The 21,850-nt window shown below is 39.8% G+C and overlaps 1 protein-coding gene across 1 annotated transcript in view; it reads right to left on the bottom strand.

Moving 5' to 3' along the window:
• The window catches only part of LOC132891501 (interferon alpha/beta receptor 1a-like), a 46,311-nt gene that overhangs the window by 2,301 nt on the left and 22,160 nt on the right, over positions 1-21,850 (bottom strand). Inside the window, exons 4-6 of the mRNA XM_060929137.1 lie at positions 20,138-20,298; positions 14,257-14,401; positions 5,741-5,898 (exon numbers count right to left, since the gene is read on the bottom strand). Of these exons, the coding sequence (XP_060785120.1) occupies positions 5,741-5,898; positions 14,257-14,401; positions 20,138-20,298 (464 nt within the window). The remainder of the gene's footprint in view (positions 1-5,740; positions 5,899-14,256; positions 14,402-20,137; positions 20,299-21,850) is intronic.

Raw genomic sequence — 21,850 nt, forward strand, 5'->3', positions numbered from 1 at the left:
TAGAGCTCCCGATGTATGAGCAAAATATTTACAAGGGCAGAAAATTAACCTGAATAGAATAATAATATTAGAACACAATGAATTAGCCATCGAATTGTGTAGTGTTGTGTATTTCACATCAGTAAATTGCTGCATTGTCTTGTAACAGTCATGCCTATAATGAGACACACATCACAATTACAGATACATATTTATTCCCTTCTTTGATACCGCATGCCATACACCAGAAACAACACTACCACATTTATTATGGTGTGACTCTGCTGGGTGCCTGGTGGACAGCAGTGAGCCAGCGCTTTCACTTTACAGCATTACTGTTGAGTTACCATCCAATATCACACTTAATATGTCAAACAGTTTCTAGTTCCATCTGTCACATCCACATGCAGCACCATTAGGACTAATTACCATGCACCTGTTCCTGATTAGAGCGCAATCACAGCGCAGACATATAAGGACTCTCAATAACACACAGACTTTGCAAAAGCTTTGTATTTTGTACCACTTTTCTGGTTTTGACCCTGTTTGTGTTTTTGGACTGGGAGTATTCCATTACTTCTGATTACTTCTATTACTTCACAAACTTCTTGTTTGTGCCTCGTTCGACCACTGCCTGCTTTTTGACTCTGCCTTTGTCTCCATTTTGGATCAGTTTGCAAGCGTGTTTTCAATAACACTCTTCCTGCACTTATGTCCATCTATTGGCCTTACATGACAAGCTGTCAACTGTCCAACAAGCGAGTGAACTAATAAACTGTTTGAACTCGTTTTATATGAAACTGTCATGAATATTTTTCATAAAACATGTTAGTAAATAATCATGTAATTTTTTAAAAAGCAAATAAAAAATAAGCACTGGATTAAAACCCATCTATCTTATGGAAATAAAGATATACATTTTATTGCCCAGTGGTTAAGTGTTTGAGATATGCTGCCTTGCACTTATGATCCTGTGGTGGTACACGTTCGTATGGACGGACATCAAAAATCAGGTCAATGCATTACCATATTCTCTAAGGTATAGCACTCCGTTACAAATCCATGCTGTTTTCTTTGTATTTTTTAAAGAGGATTTCTTTGTGTAGAAATGTAGCCATGCTATATGATCACGGTACATGGACACTTTATAGTAATACAGTTTCTGTAGCATGACGAATAAACACGAGGGATGTGACAGCCAAGACAACAAGCCATTTCCTCAGGAATTGCAAAATTGCAGGTTTTAGTTTACTACCATTAAGAATTGCTGCCTTCAGCAGAACAGAACAAGAGCAGAACAGTCATTAGCCTGTGCTACTTGCTCTTGATAGCACTGGCTTGACGGATTTATTAGCATTTGCAAACACTACTGATGAACGCTACACCGGCTGGAAGGTGACTTCACTGCTGTGCTGACGGCACCAACTAGTGGTTAAGCTCGCGTTGGCCTTCGAGAAGGCTGAGGGTGATAAATTTTTGTTCCCTCCCACTATAAATCATAATCTGATTGGTTAATTCAGATGTCACTTCCTACATAAACATACACTGCCATGGCCTTCTGTCCTGGCAATGAGTGAGCAGCTCTAAACTCTTCTCAGCCCAGAGACAAGAAAAAAAAAAAAAAAAAAATCACTGGATAACTTGATTTTGATGTTTTCAGGACAGTAACCCTTTCATTTCTGAAGCAAATTTCATAGAAAATGAGGCCAAATTAGAATTAGAAGAGAATAATTATCATGAAATTATAAAAGAATGAAAGCAATTACAGATTGAGAGAAATTAAATAGAATATTTGAATTGCTGATATGTTTGGGCCTTCTCTGAAGGTCTAGAAGGCCCTGACGGTTCCCCTCTGGTTACTCTTAATGTATGGTTCAGGGGCGACTTTACATGATTTATGAATGAACTCATTTTCTGCGACAGTAGGCCTTCGGGATCAAAATGAAACCTCTGGTCAAACTGCTATACTTTTTTTTTTTTTCGTGATTTCACATAACGTTTTGTATTATTGTACATGATTATACATAACTGTCTGAATCACACCCTATTCTGAAGAAGAGAGGGTGTAACAGAAAGAATGGGTACATGCCTTTGGGTGGAAACAGTATAAGAGAATACACAGACTGTTCAGGCGATAGAACAGGTTAGAGATATACAGTCGTGTGCGAAAGTCTTAGGCACATGTAAAGAAATGCCGTGACCAAAATTGGCTTAAAGAATAACGAAATGAAATGTTTCAACATCTCATCTCATTATCTCTAGCTGCTTTATCCTGTTCTACAGGGTCGCAGGCAAGCTGGAGCCTATCCCAGCTGAGTATGGGCAAAAGGCAGGGTACACCCTGGACAAGTCGCCAGGTCATCACAGGGCTGACACATAGACACACAACCATTCACACTCATACCTATGGTCAATTTAGAGTCACCAGTTAACCTAACCTGCATGTCTTTGGACTGTGGGGGAAACCGGAGCACCCGGAGGAAACCCACGCAGACATGGGGAGAACATGCAAACTCTGCACAGAAAGGCCCTCGCCGGCCACGGGGCTCGAACCCGGACCTTCTTGCTGTGAGGCGACAGCGCTAACCACTACACCACCGTGTTGCCATGTTTCAACATTTAAAAAAAAAAAAAGTTAGCTATAATAAATGAAACAAAGTCAATGGTGTGAGATGACCCTTTGCTTAAAAAAAAAAAAAGAAAAAAGTCTCAGGTACAGTGAGAGCAGTTTTATAAGGAAATGAGCTGTAGGTTTTACTGAGCATCTTACAGAACCAGCCACAGTTCTTCTGGACACTTTGACCGTCACACTCACTTCTTCATTTGCACCAAAACCCAGTAGCCTTCATTATGTTTTCTTTTTTAAATCTGAAAAGTGCTCTCTTATAGAATATGCTGCTTAGATACAAACTTTTCTGTAATATTTAATTTTGTGCTGGAAAAGAAATGTATGGAACTCTACAATGTTTTTGTACTGACTCGATAATGCAGAAGTCATAAAACAGAAATCTATAACAGTTTGTATAAAAAAATAAAGGGGGCTAAGAGTTTTGCATAGTACTATACATCAATATCAATGTACAATGTGAACATGCAGGTTATTAAAGAATATTTACATCATATTCAGAAAAGGCAATGCTAATTTTTATTTTTTTTTTACCCGAGATGAATGACGCATTTGTTTTTCTATGAATGCATTAAAAATTTATGGTACAGTATTCTTGTTACTGTGATCATGAATATCTGTGGAACCTGACATAATTAATATCTTTAAAACAGATCCCTCACCGGCGGCACGGTGGTATAGTGGTTAGCGCTGTCGCCTCACAGCAAGAAGGTCCTGGGTTCGAGCCCCGGGGCTGGCGAGGGCCTTTCTGTGTGGAGTTTGCATGTTCGCCCCGTGTCCGGGTGCTCCGGTTTCCCCCACAGTCCAAAGACATGCAGGTTAGGTTAACTGGTGACTCTAAATTGACCGTAGGTGTGAATGGTTGTCTGTGTCTATGTGTCAGCCCTGTGATGACCTGGCGACTTGTCCAGGGTGTACCCCGCCTTTCGCCCGTAGTCAGCTGGGATAGGCTCCAGCTTGCCTGCGACCCTGTAGAAGGATAAAGCGGCTAGAGATAATGAGATGAGATCCCTCACCTTCATCTTGTGAGTTAATGGCAATTGATTTTTCTTACCGAATCATTTTAACGAACTAAATCGTTTGAAACATCCTTGAACTCTACACCTTTATGTATACTGTGAAACAGAGCTGCATTTGTGTACGAGAGCAGCTTTCCGATTTTCCTGTCATGCCACTGACTTTGATATTGTGGGTGCAACGTTTTATTCAATGCTTAGTTGCTAGAATAATAAACAGAAGGAATGGTTTTCTGAGAGTCTCGGTCATTTACAGACTCTCAGTGGTTCCAGGAAAAGGAAATACATAATCACCTCAATGCAATGCAGCTGCTTGATCCCCATCTGGTAACTCGGTAATCATAAAAACATTTGTTTGGAAGGTAATATGCTGGATTATACAGTAGTTAGTTGTTGGAGACAAGTCTAAATGACCGTGAGAAGTTCAGGATTTCTAGGAATCAGAATGCACGAGTGTGTTGGTGGTCCTCCAAAAAGAGTATACAGTGGTGCTTGAAAGTTTGTGAACCCTTTAGAATTTTCTATATGTCTGCATAAATATGACCTAAAACATCAAATTTTCACACAAGTCCTAAAAGTAGATGAAGAGAACCCAGTTAAACAAATGAGACAAAATTATTATACTTGGCCATTTATTTATCGAGGAAAATGATCCAATATTACATATCTGTGAGTGGCAAAAGTATGTGAACCTTTGCTTTCAGTATCTGGTGTGACCCCCTTGTACAGCAATAACTGCAACTAAACGTTTCCGATAACTGTTGATCAGTCTCGCACACCGGCTTGGAGGAATTTTAGCCCATTCCTCCATACAGAACAGCTTCAACTCTGGGATGTTGGTGGGTTTCCTCACATGAACTGCTCGCTTCAGGTCCTTCCACAACATTTTGATTGGATTAAGGTCAGGACTTTGACTTGGCCATTCCAAGACATTAACTTTATTCTTCTTTAACCATTCTTTGGTAGAATGACTTGTGTGCTTAGGGTTGTTGTCTTGCTGCATGACCCACCTTCTCTTGAGATTCAGTTCATGGAAAGATGTCCTGACATTTTCCTTTAGAATTCGCTGGTATAATTCAGAATTCATTGTTCCATCAATGATGGCAAGCCGTCCTGGCCCAGATGCAGCAAAATAGGCCCAAACCATGATACTACCACCATGTTTCACAGATGGGATAAGGTTCTTATGCTGGAATGCAGTGTTTTCCTTTCTCCAAACATAACGCTTCTCATTGAAACCAAAAAGTTCTATTTTGGTCTCATCCATCCACAAAACATTTTTCCAATAGCCTTCTGGCTTGTCCACGTGATCTTTAGCAAACTGCAGATGAGCAGCAATGTTCTTTTTGGAGAGCAGTGGCTTTCTCCTTGCAACCCTGCCATGCATACCATTGTTGTTCAGTGTTTTCCTGATGGTGGACTCATTAACATTAGCTAATGTGAGAGAGGCCTTCAGTTGCTTAGAAGTTACCCTGGGGTCCTTTGTGACCTCGCCGACAATTACACGCCTTGCTCTTGGAATGATCTTTGTTGGTCGACCACTCCTGGTCGGCTTTTCCAGCTTGATGAGCAGCAACGCTTTTTCTGAGGTTCTCAGAAATCTCCTTTGTTCATGCCATGATACACTTCCACAAACATGTGTTGTGAAGATCAGACTTTGATAGATCCCTGTTCTTTAAATAAAACAGGGTGCCCACTCACACCTGATTGTCATCCCAATTGATTGAAAACACCTGACTAATTTCACCTTCAAATTAACTGCTAATCCTAGAGGTTCACATACTTTTGCCACTCACAGATATGTAATAATTGTATCATTTTCCTCAATAAATAAATGACCAAGTAGAATATTTTTGTCTCATTTGTTTAACTGGGTTCTCTTTATCTACTTTTAGGACTTGTGTGAAAATCTGATGTTTTAGGTCATATTTATGCAGAAATACAGAAAATTCTAAAGGGTTCACAAACTTTCAAGTAACACTGTACTTCAATTTAGTTATTTTAGGTCTATACAGGTTAGTCATTTCCTCCAAAATAATATCCAGTACCCCAAGTACTCTGAAGCAGGATTATGTGAAAGCAAAATATGAATAAATTTTAATCTAAATTAAAACTGTACCTCTTGGATGGGTGCAGGCAGTGGTACAGAGGGGAAGAAGGTGTTCTTGATGAACTTCACTCCTCTGAAGCTGCATGTGAAAACCCCCAGGAGCACCAGGAAACACAGCATCAGTGACACCAGGAAGTACAGAACAATCTGCCAGTATGGGGTCAGACCTAAAACACAAATTTAATTTGTTGTAGGAAATTCTCTCAACAACACAACAGAAACTCCCAGAATACAAACGACTGAGGCTTATGATGTTGAGTCTGATACTAACTGACCTTTTATGATTCAGCCACACTGTGTTGTTCGAAAAAATCTCAGTATCATTTTAATGCTGTCTTTAATACTATTACAACTCTCATGTTATTATTCTTATTATTTTTTACTATACCAGTGTCTGATGTCTTACTGGTATGTGCAATTCAGGTCTAAACCAGACAGAACCGCTCCACCAGTCAGACTATAAAATCACATGTGAAGTTCATTCACAACTAGATTTTGCACACAAGTCTTTATAAATAGTCCAAATCTGGAAATATTCCTGAAGCATCTGAACTAATTAGTGTTTGTTCTCAGCACTTTGCCCAGTGCAGACTACTGTTGGATTTTAAACAGCACCGCCACCAGGGTACAGGTCTCATCAGACATCATGTTTAGTGTTTATGGTCATTACCGTCTCTTATACCACACTTTTAATATTAGTGCACTCACTCTTTATTGTTTCTATAGTAACAGCTCATTCTCAGGGACCAGGACTTGATATTAATGGTAGTCAGACTGTCTGGGATGACCGAATGTTTGGTCAAATCCGCATCTGCCTGTCTGATGGGAAGCTGAATATTAGTTGAAAATCACAATTTTTATAGTAATTATTCAAGAGTGACATCAATAAAATTCCAACAAAACCAGTTCAGTCCTGTCAGTGATACGGCCGTGTTATTGTTTATGAAATTCCGGGGAAGCCGAGTACAGCAGGTGCGTGTGTAAAAATAACAGTGTCGTAATATCCAATTATAGATTATTATACTCTGAATTCATCGAAATTGGAGAAATGGCGATCAAATACCTCAAGAAAATAAATATCTGTGGTGAATCTTCATTTCATTTGGACATTCATTGTATTTTTCTTTTGTTTGGCTCATGTTAACCATCACAAATATTGTAAAATATTTCGGGGGAATTTTACGACAGTGCAGAACTCACTTATGGTTTGTTTTCATTCACAATGCGATTCTGTCACCCTGATCATGTCCAACTCGTTTTCTATCAGTTTTATTTCTTTAATGTATACTTCAATTTTTACTGGATTAATCAAGATTTAACTTTATTTCCTTCAGAAGCTTTGAATTTGGGTGAGAGTTTACTCTTAAAACTGCAGATCAGGTAATGGGTTATAACACACACCATAATGGGGCATTGGATAGTTTCTGTTTATTGTTACAGTTTTACTGAAAAATTATAAAATCATGAAAGCATAATGATCATAACTATACCTGCTTTTTGATTAACAAAGTTTATCACTTTCCTTTAATTGAACTCGTAAATACATAGGAATAAAAACGTTATGGTCAGGACAAGTGAAAAAGCTTGATACTTGTCCGACTGGACGAGACAATTAAAAAAAAGTAATGCTGAGCCCTGGAGATCTGTATGAAGGATGTGCTACATAAATGGTGGTGTGGTAAAGTTTTATGTGAGGAGGAGAAGTTTAGTACAGGTATCTATAAAAAGAGCCTCCGGTGTCAGCACTTTAGTTTCTTGGTAACAAGACATTGTTTTTGTCTTAACATTAAGAGAGAGACAAAAAAAAAAAGAAACTGGTGAGGGAACGAATGCTTATAACAGCTATAACGCAAGTGATAACAGAAACTAATTAGGATATAGCACAAGATTAAATGTAACTACAAATTCGGGCTCGACTGATGAATCGGCATGCTGATATTATTGGCTGATATGGAGGCAATCAATCATTTATAACAGCTGATAAATGACAAATAAAAAGGAAACAGACAGATGGAAGACTGATAATTTAACCATGCTAAGAGTATCATTGTTGCATAGTTTGTCCACCAGAGAGCAAACTGCACTAACAAGCAGCTGCCCCAAGCAGAGCAGCAACAGCACGTCAAGCAGATGAAAGTGGTAAAATATTTTAAGTATTTTTTAATGGCTTATCTGTACACAATATTTTTTAGTTTTAATTGAAGTTGATTGACAGTTCTGATATAAACGATTTACATATGCTAAAATATTTCTGTTAAATTAACATTACACATATGCTATATTTGAGTGATGAAGATGGATGAAACTTTTTTCTAATTAAAGTAGACTATACCCTGAAAACATAACTAATAAATGTGCACATTTCCAGATGAGAACTTTTGTAATACAGTTAAAGTCTAAAGTCATTCTGTTGTGTACATAGTTCAAAATGTTTTTTCCCCCCCAAGCATGTGTAGGCCTGCTTGACTATTTTTGTAATGACTCACAATAGTTTAATATATTTCTATCTGAATGAAGACATGTTTGTTTCTTTGTTTTTTCAACTGGTGGATATGGGACAATAATGTCGTTATCAGAAATCAAAAGACCGTGACTGTTATCGGTGCCAAATATCCCTTATGAATCAGAACCTACTATAAATTAAAAGTATGACCTCTCATTCTTGAATTAATTATAATAATAATAATAATAAAATTTCTGCTGGGGCGGCATGGTGGTGTAGTGGGTAGCACTGTCGCCTCACAGCAAGAAGGTCCGGGTTCGAGCCCCGTGGCCGGCAAGGGCCTTTCTGTGCGGAGTTTGCATGTTCTCCCCATGTCCGCGTGGGTTTCCTCCGGGTGCTCCGGTTTCCCCCACAATCCAAAGACATGCAGGTTAGGTTAACTGGTGACTCTAAATTGACCGTAGGTGTGAATGTGAGTGTGAATGGTTGTCTGTGTCTATATGTCAGCCCTGTGATGACCTGGCGACTTGTCCAGGGTGTACCCCGCCTTTCGCCCATAGTCAGCTGGGATAGGCTCCAGCTTGCCTGCGACCCTGTAGAAGGATAAAGCGGCTAGAGATAATGAGATGAGATGAAATTTCTGCTGTCTAAGAATAATAAAGCACTTTGAGATGTGCTGTTACAGGAAAATAAATCAACAGTAACTTTGCTTTGTGTCGGGTCGCATCACTTAACCCTTCCATCCATCTTCTACCACTTATCCGGATCTGAGTCGGGGGGGTAGAAGCCTAAGCAGAGCAGCCCAGACTTCCCTCTCCCCAGCCACCTCCACTAGCTCTTCTGGGGGAATACCAAGGCATTCCCAGGCCAGACAAGAGATGTAATCTCTCCAGCATGTCCTGGGTCTGCCCTGGGGTCTCCTCCCGGTGAGGCATGCCCAGAAAACCTCCCTTGGGAGGCATCCGGGGGCATCCTAACAAGGTGCCCAAACCACCTCAACCGACTCCTTTCAATGTGGAGGGGCAGCGGTTCTACTCTGAATCTCTCCCAAATGACCAAGCTTCTCACCCTGTCTCCAAGGGAGAGCCCAGCCACCCTGTGGAAGAAACTCATTTCTACCGCCTGTATCCGCGATCTCATTCTTTCGGTCACTACCCATAGCTTGTGACCATAAGTGAGGTGATCACTTAACCCTGTCTTTGATTATTTTCCAATAACAGCACAATAAAGTGCGTGTTTGTGGATCTATCATGTGTCCTGTATCTAATTTGCATTTGTCCGCAAGTTCCTCCTTCACTGACTGGCAAAGGTGCCTCATGATTTATTTTATATAGAGCCACATGACAATCAGTTCTTGTTCTGAAACGTACCACTGAACATAAAAACGCAAATTGTCCATCATGCAAATCATTGCACAGACCTCCTCATTACACTCTCCAACTATTCACCAAAGCATCTCAGGTGTCTGTTAGTTTCCTCTCTTTATTCATCTGGTGTTCTTTTGATACCTATGGGATTACTGTAATTGTGTACAGTGTCTTGCAAAAGTATTCATCCCCATTCATATTTGTCCTGTTTTGCTGCATTACAAGATGGAATTAAAATGGATTTTTGGAGGGTTAGCGCCATTTCATTGACAACATGCTACCATTTTAAATGTGACAATTGTTGTTTTATTGTGGCACAAACAATAATTAAGATGAAAAAACAGAAATCTGGAGTGTGCATAGGTATCCCCCCCCCAAAGTCAATAGTTTGTAGAGCCACCTTTTGCTGCAATTACAGCTGCAAGTCTCTTGGGGTATGTCTCTATTAGCTTAGCACATCTAGCCACTGGGATTTTTGCCCATTCTTCAAGGCAAAACTGCCCCAACTCCTTCAAGTTAGATGGGTTGCGTTGATGTACAGCAATCTTCAAGTTATGCCACAGATTCTCAATTGGATTGAGGTCTGGGCTTTGATTAGGCCATTCCAAGGCATTTAAAATGTTTCCGTTTAAACCACTCCAGTGTAGCTTTAGCAGTATGTTTAGGGTCATTGTCCTGCTGGACCGTGAACCTTCGTCCCAGTCTCAAACCTCTAGCTGACTCAAAGAGGTTTTCCTCCAGAATTGCCTTGTATTTAGTGCCATCCATCTTTCCTTCAGTCATGACCAGCTTTCCTGTCTCTGCAGATGAAAAATATCCCCACAGCATGATGCTGCCACCACCATGCTTCACTGTAGGAATGATGTTCTCAGGGTGTTGGGTTTGCGGCACACATGGCATTTCCCATGATGGCCAAAAAGTTCGGTTTGAGTCTAATCTGATCAGAGAATCATCTTCCATGCGTTTGGGGAGTCTGCCACATGCTGGGCAAACTCCAAACATGTTTTCTTCAGCAATGGCTTTTTTCTGGCCACTCTTCCATAAAGCCCCACTCTGTGGAGTGTACAGCTTAAAGTGGTCCTATGGACAGATACTCCCATCTCCGCTATGGATCTCTGCAGCTCCTTCAGTGTTATCTTATCTTTGGTGTCTTTGTTGCATCTCTGATTAATGCCCTCCTTGCCCAGTCTGTGAGTTTTGGTGTGCAGCCTTCTCGTCAGGTTTGTAGTGGTGCCATATTCTTTCCATTTTGCTATAATGAATTTAATGGTGCTCCATTAAATTAAATGGGATATTTTTTATAACCCAACCCTGATCTATACTTCTCCACAACTTTGTCTCTGACCTGTTTGGAGGCTCCTTGGTTTTCATGTTGCTTGCTTTGTAGTGTTGCAGAGTCAGGGTCCTTCCAGAACAGGTTGATTTATACAGATATCATGTGACAGATCATGTGACACTTTGATTGCACACAGGTGGATCTTGATCAACCAATTATGTGACTTATGAAGTGAATTGGTTGGACCAGCTCTTATTTAGGGGTTTCATACGAAAGGGGGTGAATACCTATGCACACTTCAGATTTCTGTTTTTTCATCTTATTGTTTGTGTCACAATGTGCACCTTGAAAGTGGTAGGCATGTTGTGTAAATCAAATGGTGCCAACCCCCCCAAAAATCCATTTTAATTCCAGCTTGTAATGCGACAATACAGGACAATACTTTTGCAAGACACTGCATGTATTTGTACACAAGTTTCATAGACAAAAATGAGTCTTGTCCATTAACAGCAAGGTCTCATTGTGTAACAGGAAGCACACCTGAATGAAGCCAGGACACTGTGTCTAGGCAGAACACAAACACCGACATGCCCACATTCCAGGATGATGACTATGGTGCAAAGAGCCAACTGTGTGTGTGTGTGTGTGTGTGTGTGTGTGTGTGTGTGTGTGAGAGAGAGAGAGAGACTTCACTGGAGTCCCATAGAAGACTTGTGAAATATGGAATAGCAGGTGAAATGCCAAGACAGGCTAAAACTTGAGTAATGGATATTTAACAACTACTCACTAAAGGTGAAGTGAATATCAGCAAATAATAATCCAGACAAAGTCAAAGTTATTATTCACTGATATTCACCGAGCCTGAGAATTGTTTTAGTATAAATACACAGGTGATTTAAAAATAAATAAACTTTAAAAATATTATTTATTTCAGTCTTCAAAAGCAGCATGCAAATGTAATAACGGCACGGCGCAGACTTATCAGACCTGCACGCTTTGGCACATGCACCAGAAGGACTCTCGGGCGCGCTCTGGACTGTGCGTGTGCCAAGCGGAGTCTCACACGCACATGGTTAACAAGGCACACCTGCACAGGATCAAGACGCATCAGCGTGCCTATATAAAGACTGTGCCAATGCCCACTCAGTGCGAAGTATTGCATTACGTTTTGTACACATTATCGAGCCTTATTTTCCTGGTTTCCATTCCTGTTCCACGTTTCCGTTTTTTCTGTGCCTTTGACACTCAGTGTCTCGCCCGACCCTTTGCTTCTTCCACGTTTATTATTTTGCCTGCCGATTTGGATTACTTGCCTGTTGTCTCTTTTATAAATAAAATCATCTTCTGCACCTACATCCGTCTCCAACCCCATCCCTGACATTGTGTCACTTATCTATGCTGACTCACATAAAATATATTTTATCGATTTCAAAATAAAGTCACTCACAATTCCACCTTATCTTTGAATAGTTTTAGACCAAACTTCATAGCATCTTTAGTGCTTTTAATAACAGTATTTTCTTCCATAATTTGTAATTGTTCCTCACTTATGGTGACAAAGCGATTGGCCGTCATTTTGCCAAGTCGCTCGAGGTGATTACTGAAAAATAGTCTGAATTTCTCGACCAATCAGCACGCACAATTTTCTATAAATCACCTCCATGTTTATACTAATTCATAATACAAAAAAGTATTCCACTAGTGTCTGAAGTGACTTTAGTATAAATATGCAGGTGATTATAGGAAATCGCGCGTGCTGATTATCGAGAAATAGTCCGACTCTCTCGACCAATCACCTCGAGCGACTTGGCAAAATGACGGCCAATTGCTTTGTCACTGTAAGTGAGGAAGGATTACAAATTATGGAAGAAAAGTACTGTTCCTAAAAGCACTAAAGATGCGATGAAGTTTGGTCTAAAACTGTTCAAAAGGTAAGGTGGAATTGAGATTTATTTTAGCGATTTCAGAATAAAAGTTATGTGAGTCGGTGTAGATAAGTAACAAGTCTGCGCTGTGCTGTTATTACATTTACATGCCGCTTTTGAAGTTGGAAATAAATAATTTTGATAAGATTTTTTTTTAAATAAAATCACCTGTGTATTTATACTAAAATAATTATCCACCTCAGACTCAGTGAATAATAACCTCAAATTTGCCTTGAGCAAATAACTTAAATATGAAGGTATAACCATTTTATTAAGGTATTAGGAGGGGAAAAAAAACCCCCTCACCATTTCATCCACAGAGCTTTTTTTTTTTTTTTTTAAACAAATATGAATTGTTATTTTAGGTTGTATATTATTCAGGCACTGGAGGATGGATTTAAAGCTTCCTCTTTGAAGGGTGTCATCAATTATGTAAAGTTTGGTGTGTTGTTTGGGCAGGTGAGTCCACAGCAGTTGCACATTCTGGTGTGGAGCAAAACAACTTGCTCAGACTGTTTCCAAATGCAGTTCAACCTTGAATCAACCCAACTCCAGGAGGTGAACCGAAAGTGCCATGGGTTTGCAGTAGTTTTTGTACGTACGAGTTTGTAAACAGACAGGACGGAGCTGAAGCAATGTGATGTGTTCTAGAGATTTGGACCAAGTCACACAAAGGGACAATAAAACACTGGATGCAGTACATAAACCGTTTGTTATTCATTTCATTTATCCAGTCGTTTATTTAGTGTCAGGTCAGTACTTGGAAATTTTAATGACTTCTACACGTACTGGTCAAAGGTTTATTTACCTTTTTCTCTCGTCTCATTTCTGCTCAATGGATGAACAAGTTTAATGAACTGAACAAGTTTACTGAACTTGTTCAGTTCCAGGTCTGCATGTCTCTCAACCTCTCAGGTTTTATTTGCTTTTTCATTTAACAAATGTTCAATGTGAAACCAAAACCTATTTGTATAGCAAACAAAAAGTATCAATTGACTTGGCCTCAAAAAAACAAATAAACAAACAAACAAAAAAACTAATAGCTGTGAAATCACCTTTTACAAAAGGACATTACATTTCTTAGATTATTAAACCAGGATTTCCAAAATTTATACAAATGATTATCTGGATTTTGGGGCATTAACCCTTTGGCGCTGGACCCTTTAAATATCATTCCTCTAGGAACGATGACATAATGGTTGCTGTGACAAAAAAAAAAAAAATCTCGATATCTTTCAAGCAGAGAAGAGAGTTTGATTTGGACAAAAGGTATTGTTAAATAAATAAATACTGCCAAAGATAGTGCAGCTGTTTAGCTTATTTATTAAGCTTTAAAATGGTATATAGCATGATGGCTATCCTGATGTCCAGCCTCAAGCTATTTTTGCTTGAATAGGCACTGGTGAAAATCGGGGAATTTTGGGCAGGCACCAAAGGGTTAATTTTCATACTTTGAAAAAGTAACCCCTGCAACCATAAAACTATTTCTGTTTCTTTACTTGTTGTAAACGTACCGTCTGTCCGTACGCAGTAAACGGGACTGAAAACACTGGTCTTCTTGTAATAGTCATCGACAGACTTCACTCTCACACAGTACCATGTCCAGCTCTCCAGCTTAGGCAGAATCACCAGATTATTGGCACTTGTTAGATTAACCTTCTGTACAGAAGAGAGAGAGAGAGAGAGAGAGAGAGAGAGAGAGAGAGAGAGAGAGAGAGAGTTTATGGAGGTGAGACAGAGAAAAAACAGAAGTTCATTATCAAAACCTTCTTTCCCAGAAGATTTATTTAATGATAAAATGCCTGATCATGATCATTAATATCGTTAAAGGGGAACTGAAGGCAAATTTATCATCAAAATTCTATTTCTCTCATTTTATTAAATATAGGAATGCATTTTCGATAGGTATTTTGTCACTACTATAGCAAGTTGCGAGTGTTTGAAATATGCAATGTAATACATCAGTCCATATGTCAAAGCAACGGCCGTAAACAAGATTCGTTGAGACCCGTGTGAGGCGTTGTAGTACAGAAGTAAAACGTACAGCGGAAATCAAAGTGACCAACATCTGCCAATGTTGTCCAACGTGCGTGCCCTCTTTTGAATGCTGATGTAATCCAGCCGGAAGTTGTGTTTGTTTTGATAGCGATCAGGAAAGTTTGAAGAAAGTAGGCAGTAATCATTTTAAACTCGTTTTTGTGCCACATTTCATTTGGAAAACAAACAGTTTTCAAAATGGCGGCACCGACACTTCATGCTTTGAAGTCTTGCACAAGTCTCATGAAGATCGTGCGGATAAGCGACGCCTACCGTGGACCAAACGAACTAAAATTAAACATGGCTAAAAACCGACTAGGCCGATAAGTACAATATTTAATTGCAATTAGTTGCCAATACAAGTCATGATATAAGGTTACTAAAACCAAAAACGTCATTGAATAACACGTTAATTAAGAAATAAAGCAAGTTTAAAAATGACTTCAGTTCTCCTTTAACATCATAACCCTTTAAATGAGATTATATCTGCATCTTTCTGATTAAGGAATGTACCTCAGGGCCTACAAGAAAAGCAAACAAAAGTGATTTCAGACCAAACCAAAGCTCAGATTTACATTTACAACTCAGGACATCATGGTGTTTGAAAACAGAAACGAAATTGAAATGTGATGGTGTTTTATGATTTAAATTACTGAGATGAAGTGTTTACATTCCATAATCAAACCACACTCCAGCTCAGCCAGCTTGATGAGTGAAAAAATGAGGAAAAGTATCAGAAGGGACTGCGATAAGAACTAAAGGAACTATATACCAAATGCAGTGGTGTTGGTTTGTTTGAATAACATTACATATAGGGCTCGACATTAAGGACTGCCCGATTGCCCGGGGCGAGTGAAATATGCATTCGGGCAAGTGGGACATGTCCTCAACATGCCCGACCGGGCAAGTTGGAATGAGCATGTATTACAAACTAGCACCACAAAAATTAGGCTTTTTGATCTTTTATTTCAGTTCCTAAAAGCATCCCTCACTACACATCTGCCATTTATGTCTTGGCTGTTTTCCTAGTCTCGGTTTCATTTACTTCTTTGCAAGTTATTTTATATACCCTCGCTGTTGTAGTATGGTACACATACTGTTTATAGACCCCTTGTGCATGATGTCACGCATCACGTGATAATTACAACTGGGGTCAGACAGACATCGTCTTTCATGTAAGCAAGGCTTAATCTGTCTTATGGTCAATTTTTTTGCACCGTTTTTGCTTGTTCAAACAGAGAACTAGATAAAAAGGCATTATCGTCTCCCTGCGATCAAGAAAAATGTTAACAAATAGAAGCAAATGCTTCAACAACAACGAGGAAATGAGTGGTTAAAGAATACGAAGAGAGGAGCTCATCCTGAAAACTCCAGAGAAATTCACGATTGTATTTAAAATGTATTTTGCAAAAACAAAGTCAGAAGTGAAAATGGAAGAGTTTGCTGAGGAATCTCGTTTTTTTTTTTTTTCCCTGCTCGCATTCGAGTTAGCGCCTTCATAAAAGTGATTTTCTTACAGGTGAAGCTGCTACCTTATTCGACACAGAAAACCCAGATTGGTTTCAAACAACTTGGGCATAAAAAACTCAACAAGGAGTGATCTGTGCGATACATCCTGAAAGAACAGAACAGATTAAGAGCAGAGAGAGCTGGAGCTTTGATTCTGTTATCAGAGGAACACAGTCCTGTGCAAAATATTTATACAGGGTTAGTCAAAATTATGTTAACATTAATGGATTATTTTTCTTGTGAATGTGGTGAAATGTGTGTCCGGGCTTTAAATGGTACTGTTGCTCGAACAGGTTGAGACCGTCCTGTAAATCATCTTGCACATATGATGCATGTTTTGTGAATAAATGGTTTTATCTTTTTTTTTTGTATCATCCACCTCCAGGTTTAATCTTCATAAAATCAACATAAATCTTCATTTTATGTTGCAATTCACAACTATTCTATTGTTTTCCTTAAATAAATAAATAGTAGTACTTGCAAAATAGGGTGCAAGTGATAATTAACCAATTTAAAAGTTAAAATGTCGAGCCCTGACATAGCATAATATTAGCATAACAACATAGCATAGCATACAGAGATGCCAGCATTGACAAATGAAAAAGACTAGCATCTCTGAACGCAGCAAGGCTTCCTATTAGGCTGGGGGTCTGGGGTCTGCCGAGGGCCCCAGAAACCAAATTTCAGGGAAGCTCAGAGATGCAATCTAGGCCATTTTGAGGAAAATAAATGCAGGGTTTACTGTACAGTTTAAGCTCAATAATCCAAACTTTCTGGGGAAAAAAAAAAAAAAAAAGTTTGACTAACTAAGAGGATGTTCAGATAAAAGGGGTCCAGATAACTGAGCTTGTACTGTAATGGAGTGTTTCAGTAGTTTCATCATGATCAACAAGAAAAGCCAGAGTAAAAGACTTATGTATAGGTCTCTTGATAACAAAATTAATGCTGCATTTGTTTCCTGAACTGTGCGCCAGTCTAATATTGGACTTAAAATCAATACTGCCCATCCATATAACATTTAATTAAACTGAACATGTTGAAATTACTTAGATAATTTCTTGTATGTAGCTGACTTTGCTTTCTTCAGTGTATTTCTGTTGTATGACTCATGGAAGCACACTGAACCTTTGGCAATCATGAATTGCCTGTGTATGACTAAGCTGCTCACAGTCTTGGTTTTCTGTTTGGTTACAAGAAGGAACACTCACTTGCACTCTGCATTGGAGTGAAATAGCCATAGTACTGACAGCAGTACCTTGGACAATGCTCATCCATGTATTCAGCTAGAAATTGCTGTTCACATACAGTGGATAAAGAGAACCCAGTTAAACAAATGAAACAAAAATATTATACTTGGTCATTTATCTCATCTCATTATCTCTAGCCGCTTTATCATGTTCTACAGGGTCGCAGGCAAGCTGGAGCCCATCCCAGCTGACAAGTGAAAGGCGGGGTACACCCTGGACAAGTTGCCAGGTCATCACAGGGCTGAGATATAGACACAGACAACCATTCACACCTACGGTCAATTTAGAGGTCACCAGTTAACCTAACCTGCATGTCTTTGGACTGTGGGGGAAACCGGAGCACCCGGAGGAAACCCATGCGGACACGGGGAGAACATGCAAACTCCGCACAGAAAGGCCCTCGCCGGCCACGGGGCTCGAACCCGGACCTTCTTGCTGTGAGGCGACAGCGCTAACCACTACACCACCGTGCCGCCCGCGGTCATTTATTTATTGAGGAAAATTTTCCAATATTACATATCTGTGAGTGGCAAAAGTATGTGAAGCTTTGCTTTCAGTATCTGGTGTGACCCCCTTGTGCAGCAATAACTGCAACTAAACGTTTCCGGTAACTGTTGATCAGTCCTGCACACCGGCTTGGAGGAATTTTAGCCCATTCCTCTGTACAGAACAGCTTCAACTCTGGGATGTGGGTGGGTTTCCTCACATGAACTGCTCGCTTCAGGTCCTTCCACAATATTTCGATTGGATTAAGGTCAGGACTTTGACTTGGCCATTCCAAAACATTAACTTTATTCTTCTTTAACCATTCTTTGGTAGATCGACTTGTGTGCTTAGGGTCGTTGTCTTGCTGCATGAGCCACCTTCTCTTGAGATTCAGTTCATGGACAGATGTCCTGACATTTTCCTTTAGAATTTGCTAGTGTAATTCAGATTCAATGATGGCAAGCTGTCCTGGCCCAGATGCAGCAAAACAGGCCCAAACCATTATACTACCACCACCATGTTTCACAGATGGGATGATGTTCTTATGCTGGAATGCAGTGTTTTCCTTTCTCCAAACATAACGCTTCTCATTGAAACACCAAAAAGTTCTATTTTGGTCTCATCCATCCACAAAACATTTTTCCAATAGCCTTCTGGCTTGTCCACGTGATCTTTACCAATCTACAGACGAGCAGCAATGTTCTTTTTGGAGAGCAGTGGCTTTCTCCTTGCAACCCTGCCACGCACACCATTGTTGTTCAGTGTTCTCCTGATGGTGGACTCATGAACATTAGCCAATGTGAGAGAGGCCTTCAGTTGCTTAGAAGTTACCCTAGGGTCCTTTGTGACCTTGCAGACTATTACACGCCTTGCTCTTGGAGTGACCTTTGTTGGTTGACCACTCCTGGGGAGGGTAACAATGGTCTTGAATTTCCTCCATTTGTACACAATCTGTCTGACTGTGGATTGGTGGAGTCCAAACTCTTTGGAGATGGTTTTGTAACCTTTTCCAGCCTGATGAGCATCAACAATGCTTTTTCTGAGGTCCTCAGAAATCTCCTTTGTTCGTACCATGTTACACTTCCACAAACATGTGTTGTGAAGATCAGACTTTGATAGATCCCTGTTCTTTAAATAAAACAGGGTGCCCACTCACACCTGATTGTCATCCCATTGATGGAAGACACCTGACTCTAATTTCACCTTCAAATTAACTGCCAACCCTAGATGTTCACATACTTTTGCCACTCACAGATATGTAATATTGGATCATTTTCCTCAATAAATAAATGACCAAGTAGAATATTTTTTGCCTCATTTGTTTAACTGGGTTCTCTCTATCTACTTTTAGGACTTGTGTGAAAACCTGATGATGTTTTAGGTCACATTTATTCAGAAATATAGAAAATTCTACAGGGTTCACAAACTTTCAAGCACCATTGTAACATATAATAGCACAGCAATAAAACTAAAATCAAAAAGTCTTTCCCATGCTACAACGCACATCAGGTGGCGCTGATCTCCGTGTCTGTAGCCCTTGGCCCCTCGCCTATTACATATCTAAGATTACAGTGGGGGGGGCCGGTCCGGTCCTCTGGTAAGTACAAGAGTTTGACTCCATAATCACATCTATATTGTGGCACCTAACCAGATGGCAGTAGGTACCATTTTGATAAAACTTTTAGTTGGTAATAAAACTAAATTAAAGCTGTAATGCTCACATTAAATTATGAGTCGAGTTTCACCTGAAGGGAGAAAAGTAAAGAAATCTAAGTGCTTTGTAAACAATTTCTAAAAAGATGTGTGCACAGGTAAGGAGGTTGTGTTATGGAAAATAAAGATCAAAGAAAATGTCAACTGGGTGCAGCTGTGTTTGTTTTTAAGGCTGTGGTCAGGTTACAGGGAGGACAGGTGGATTGTTTTTTAACCAAATCTGAGAAGTGAAACAGGAAAAGACCCAGACAGAGAAAAACAAATGAATTCAATAATCATCAGCATCATCTCCTTTAAACGTCCTCCTCGAGCTCTACTTTTAAAACTCGGTTCTTCAACGGTCTGTAGATGAAGTCTATTGTGAGGTACAGATATGTGCAAGGAGTGTACGGTGTGTGTGTACCTGTGTTGAAGAGCTCTTCTCCCAGTACTGTATAAAGTAGTACATGTTGGGAAGCCACTCCTTCATGGAGCCGTTGGTGATGGACAGAGGGTCAGAGATCGCGACCTGCAGGAAGCTGTTAATAGGGGTGATGTTCACGGCAGAAGGGGGCCCGAGGATAGCTGCAGGGGGTTAAAAACAACGTTGTGCTTTAAGGGTGAAGGCAGAGTCGCTGAGATAATGCAGGAATAATATCCACATGTTGTCGTAAAGCCTGTGCAAGTTCAAAAGTCAGGTTAAAGATCGTCAGCTTCTGTTACTCAGCTATAGCATTAATGAGCTGATAAAGAGATTCACCTGTGCGTCTGATTTATATTTACGCATTACACACCGACACTGCTATCGTTCAAGTTTCATGTGTGTGTAGTTGACTTCTTACGTTATAATTATTGAGGAGATTGATTTTGATGATTTACCTGCAAATCACGTGCTTTTTTTCGTTTGTTAAAATCTCTTCCTCTCTCTCTCTCTCTCACACACACAGTGAACTGGGAGTATGATCATACAGGTAAAGATAAAACTGATAAATGACGATACTGATGGTGGAATTTGTGAACACCTGTTTAATAAAAATCAGCCCTGACTAACTGGATGGAGTAAAAGCCAGTGTGTGCTAGATGTACAGTGTATATCTGAAATACTGAATGTATGCATGAATAGGGAACTAATTATGTAGCAAATCGTGGTGATGGGTTTCTTCCCTATGAGATCCAAAACTATTTTAAAAGTTGTTTTGTATGTAAGCAGTGACAACAGTGGAGTCAGGCTGCGCAATACACAACGTGCTATAATCATGATGGCCGGTGTATGAATTATATGAGATTTAAAAAAGTATAATGTCAGTTATGCATTACCAAAAACGCAACAGCGAAACCTAAAAGAGGAAACGTGACAAAGCCAAAAATGTAACAAACCTAAAATGTAAAACGTGACAACAAAACAAAAACCCAGTGTTGTAGTCAATTCACTAAACCTTGAGTCTGAGTCCAGTTTTGAGTCCCCGGTGTTCAAGTCCCCGGTGTTCAAGTCCAAGTCGTTAAAAAAAAAATTTGAGTCGAGTCCACTATTGATCCGAGTCGAGTCCGAGAACAAGACTCCAACCGCACCATTTGACTGTGGCTGTTTTTGCGCAATTAACATCAGTTTAAGGTGAATGTGCTTCTCTTTATCAGGGAGTGTGACGTATTCTGTCAGAGATGGTTGGGAGATGGATGTAAGTGCAGAAAGTGTCTTTATTAATACAAGTGAAGACAGGCAAACGATCCAGAACGGCAGGCAAAATCGTAAAACAGTGAAACAGGCAACAGGTTGAGCGAGGCACAAACAGGCTACTGTAGACTAGGCAGAATCAAAGACGAGAAACAGGAAGTCAGGAAATCAAACAAGGAAATAAGGCTCGGTAATCTTTTGTCAGCAGTGAAACTCAATACTTTGCAAAGTAATTGTGCTTTCATAGTTTTTATATACTATAGGTACGCTGATTGCGCCTTAATCCCGTGCAGGTGCGAGCCATTTACGGCACACATGCGAAAATCCACTTGGCACAGGTGTCCGGAATGCGCCCGAGATTCTATCAGATGCACACACTAAGGTGCACAGGTGTGACACTCTTACATCAAATTAGTACAAAAAATTAATGTAGATGTAAATATATCTTATGCCAAATTATGGCAT

Source organism: Neoarius graeffei, chromosome 9 (genome assembly GCF_027579695.1).
Source record: "Neoarius graeffei isolate fNeoGra1 chromosome 9, fNeoGra1.pri, whole genome shotgun sequence".
Taxonomy (NCBI): domain Eukaryota; kingdom Metazoa; phylum Chordata; class Actinopteri; order Siluriformes; family Ariidae; genus Neoarius; species Neoarius graeffei.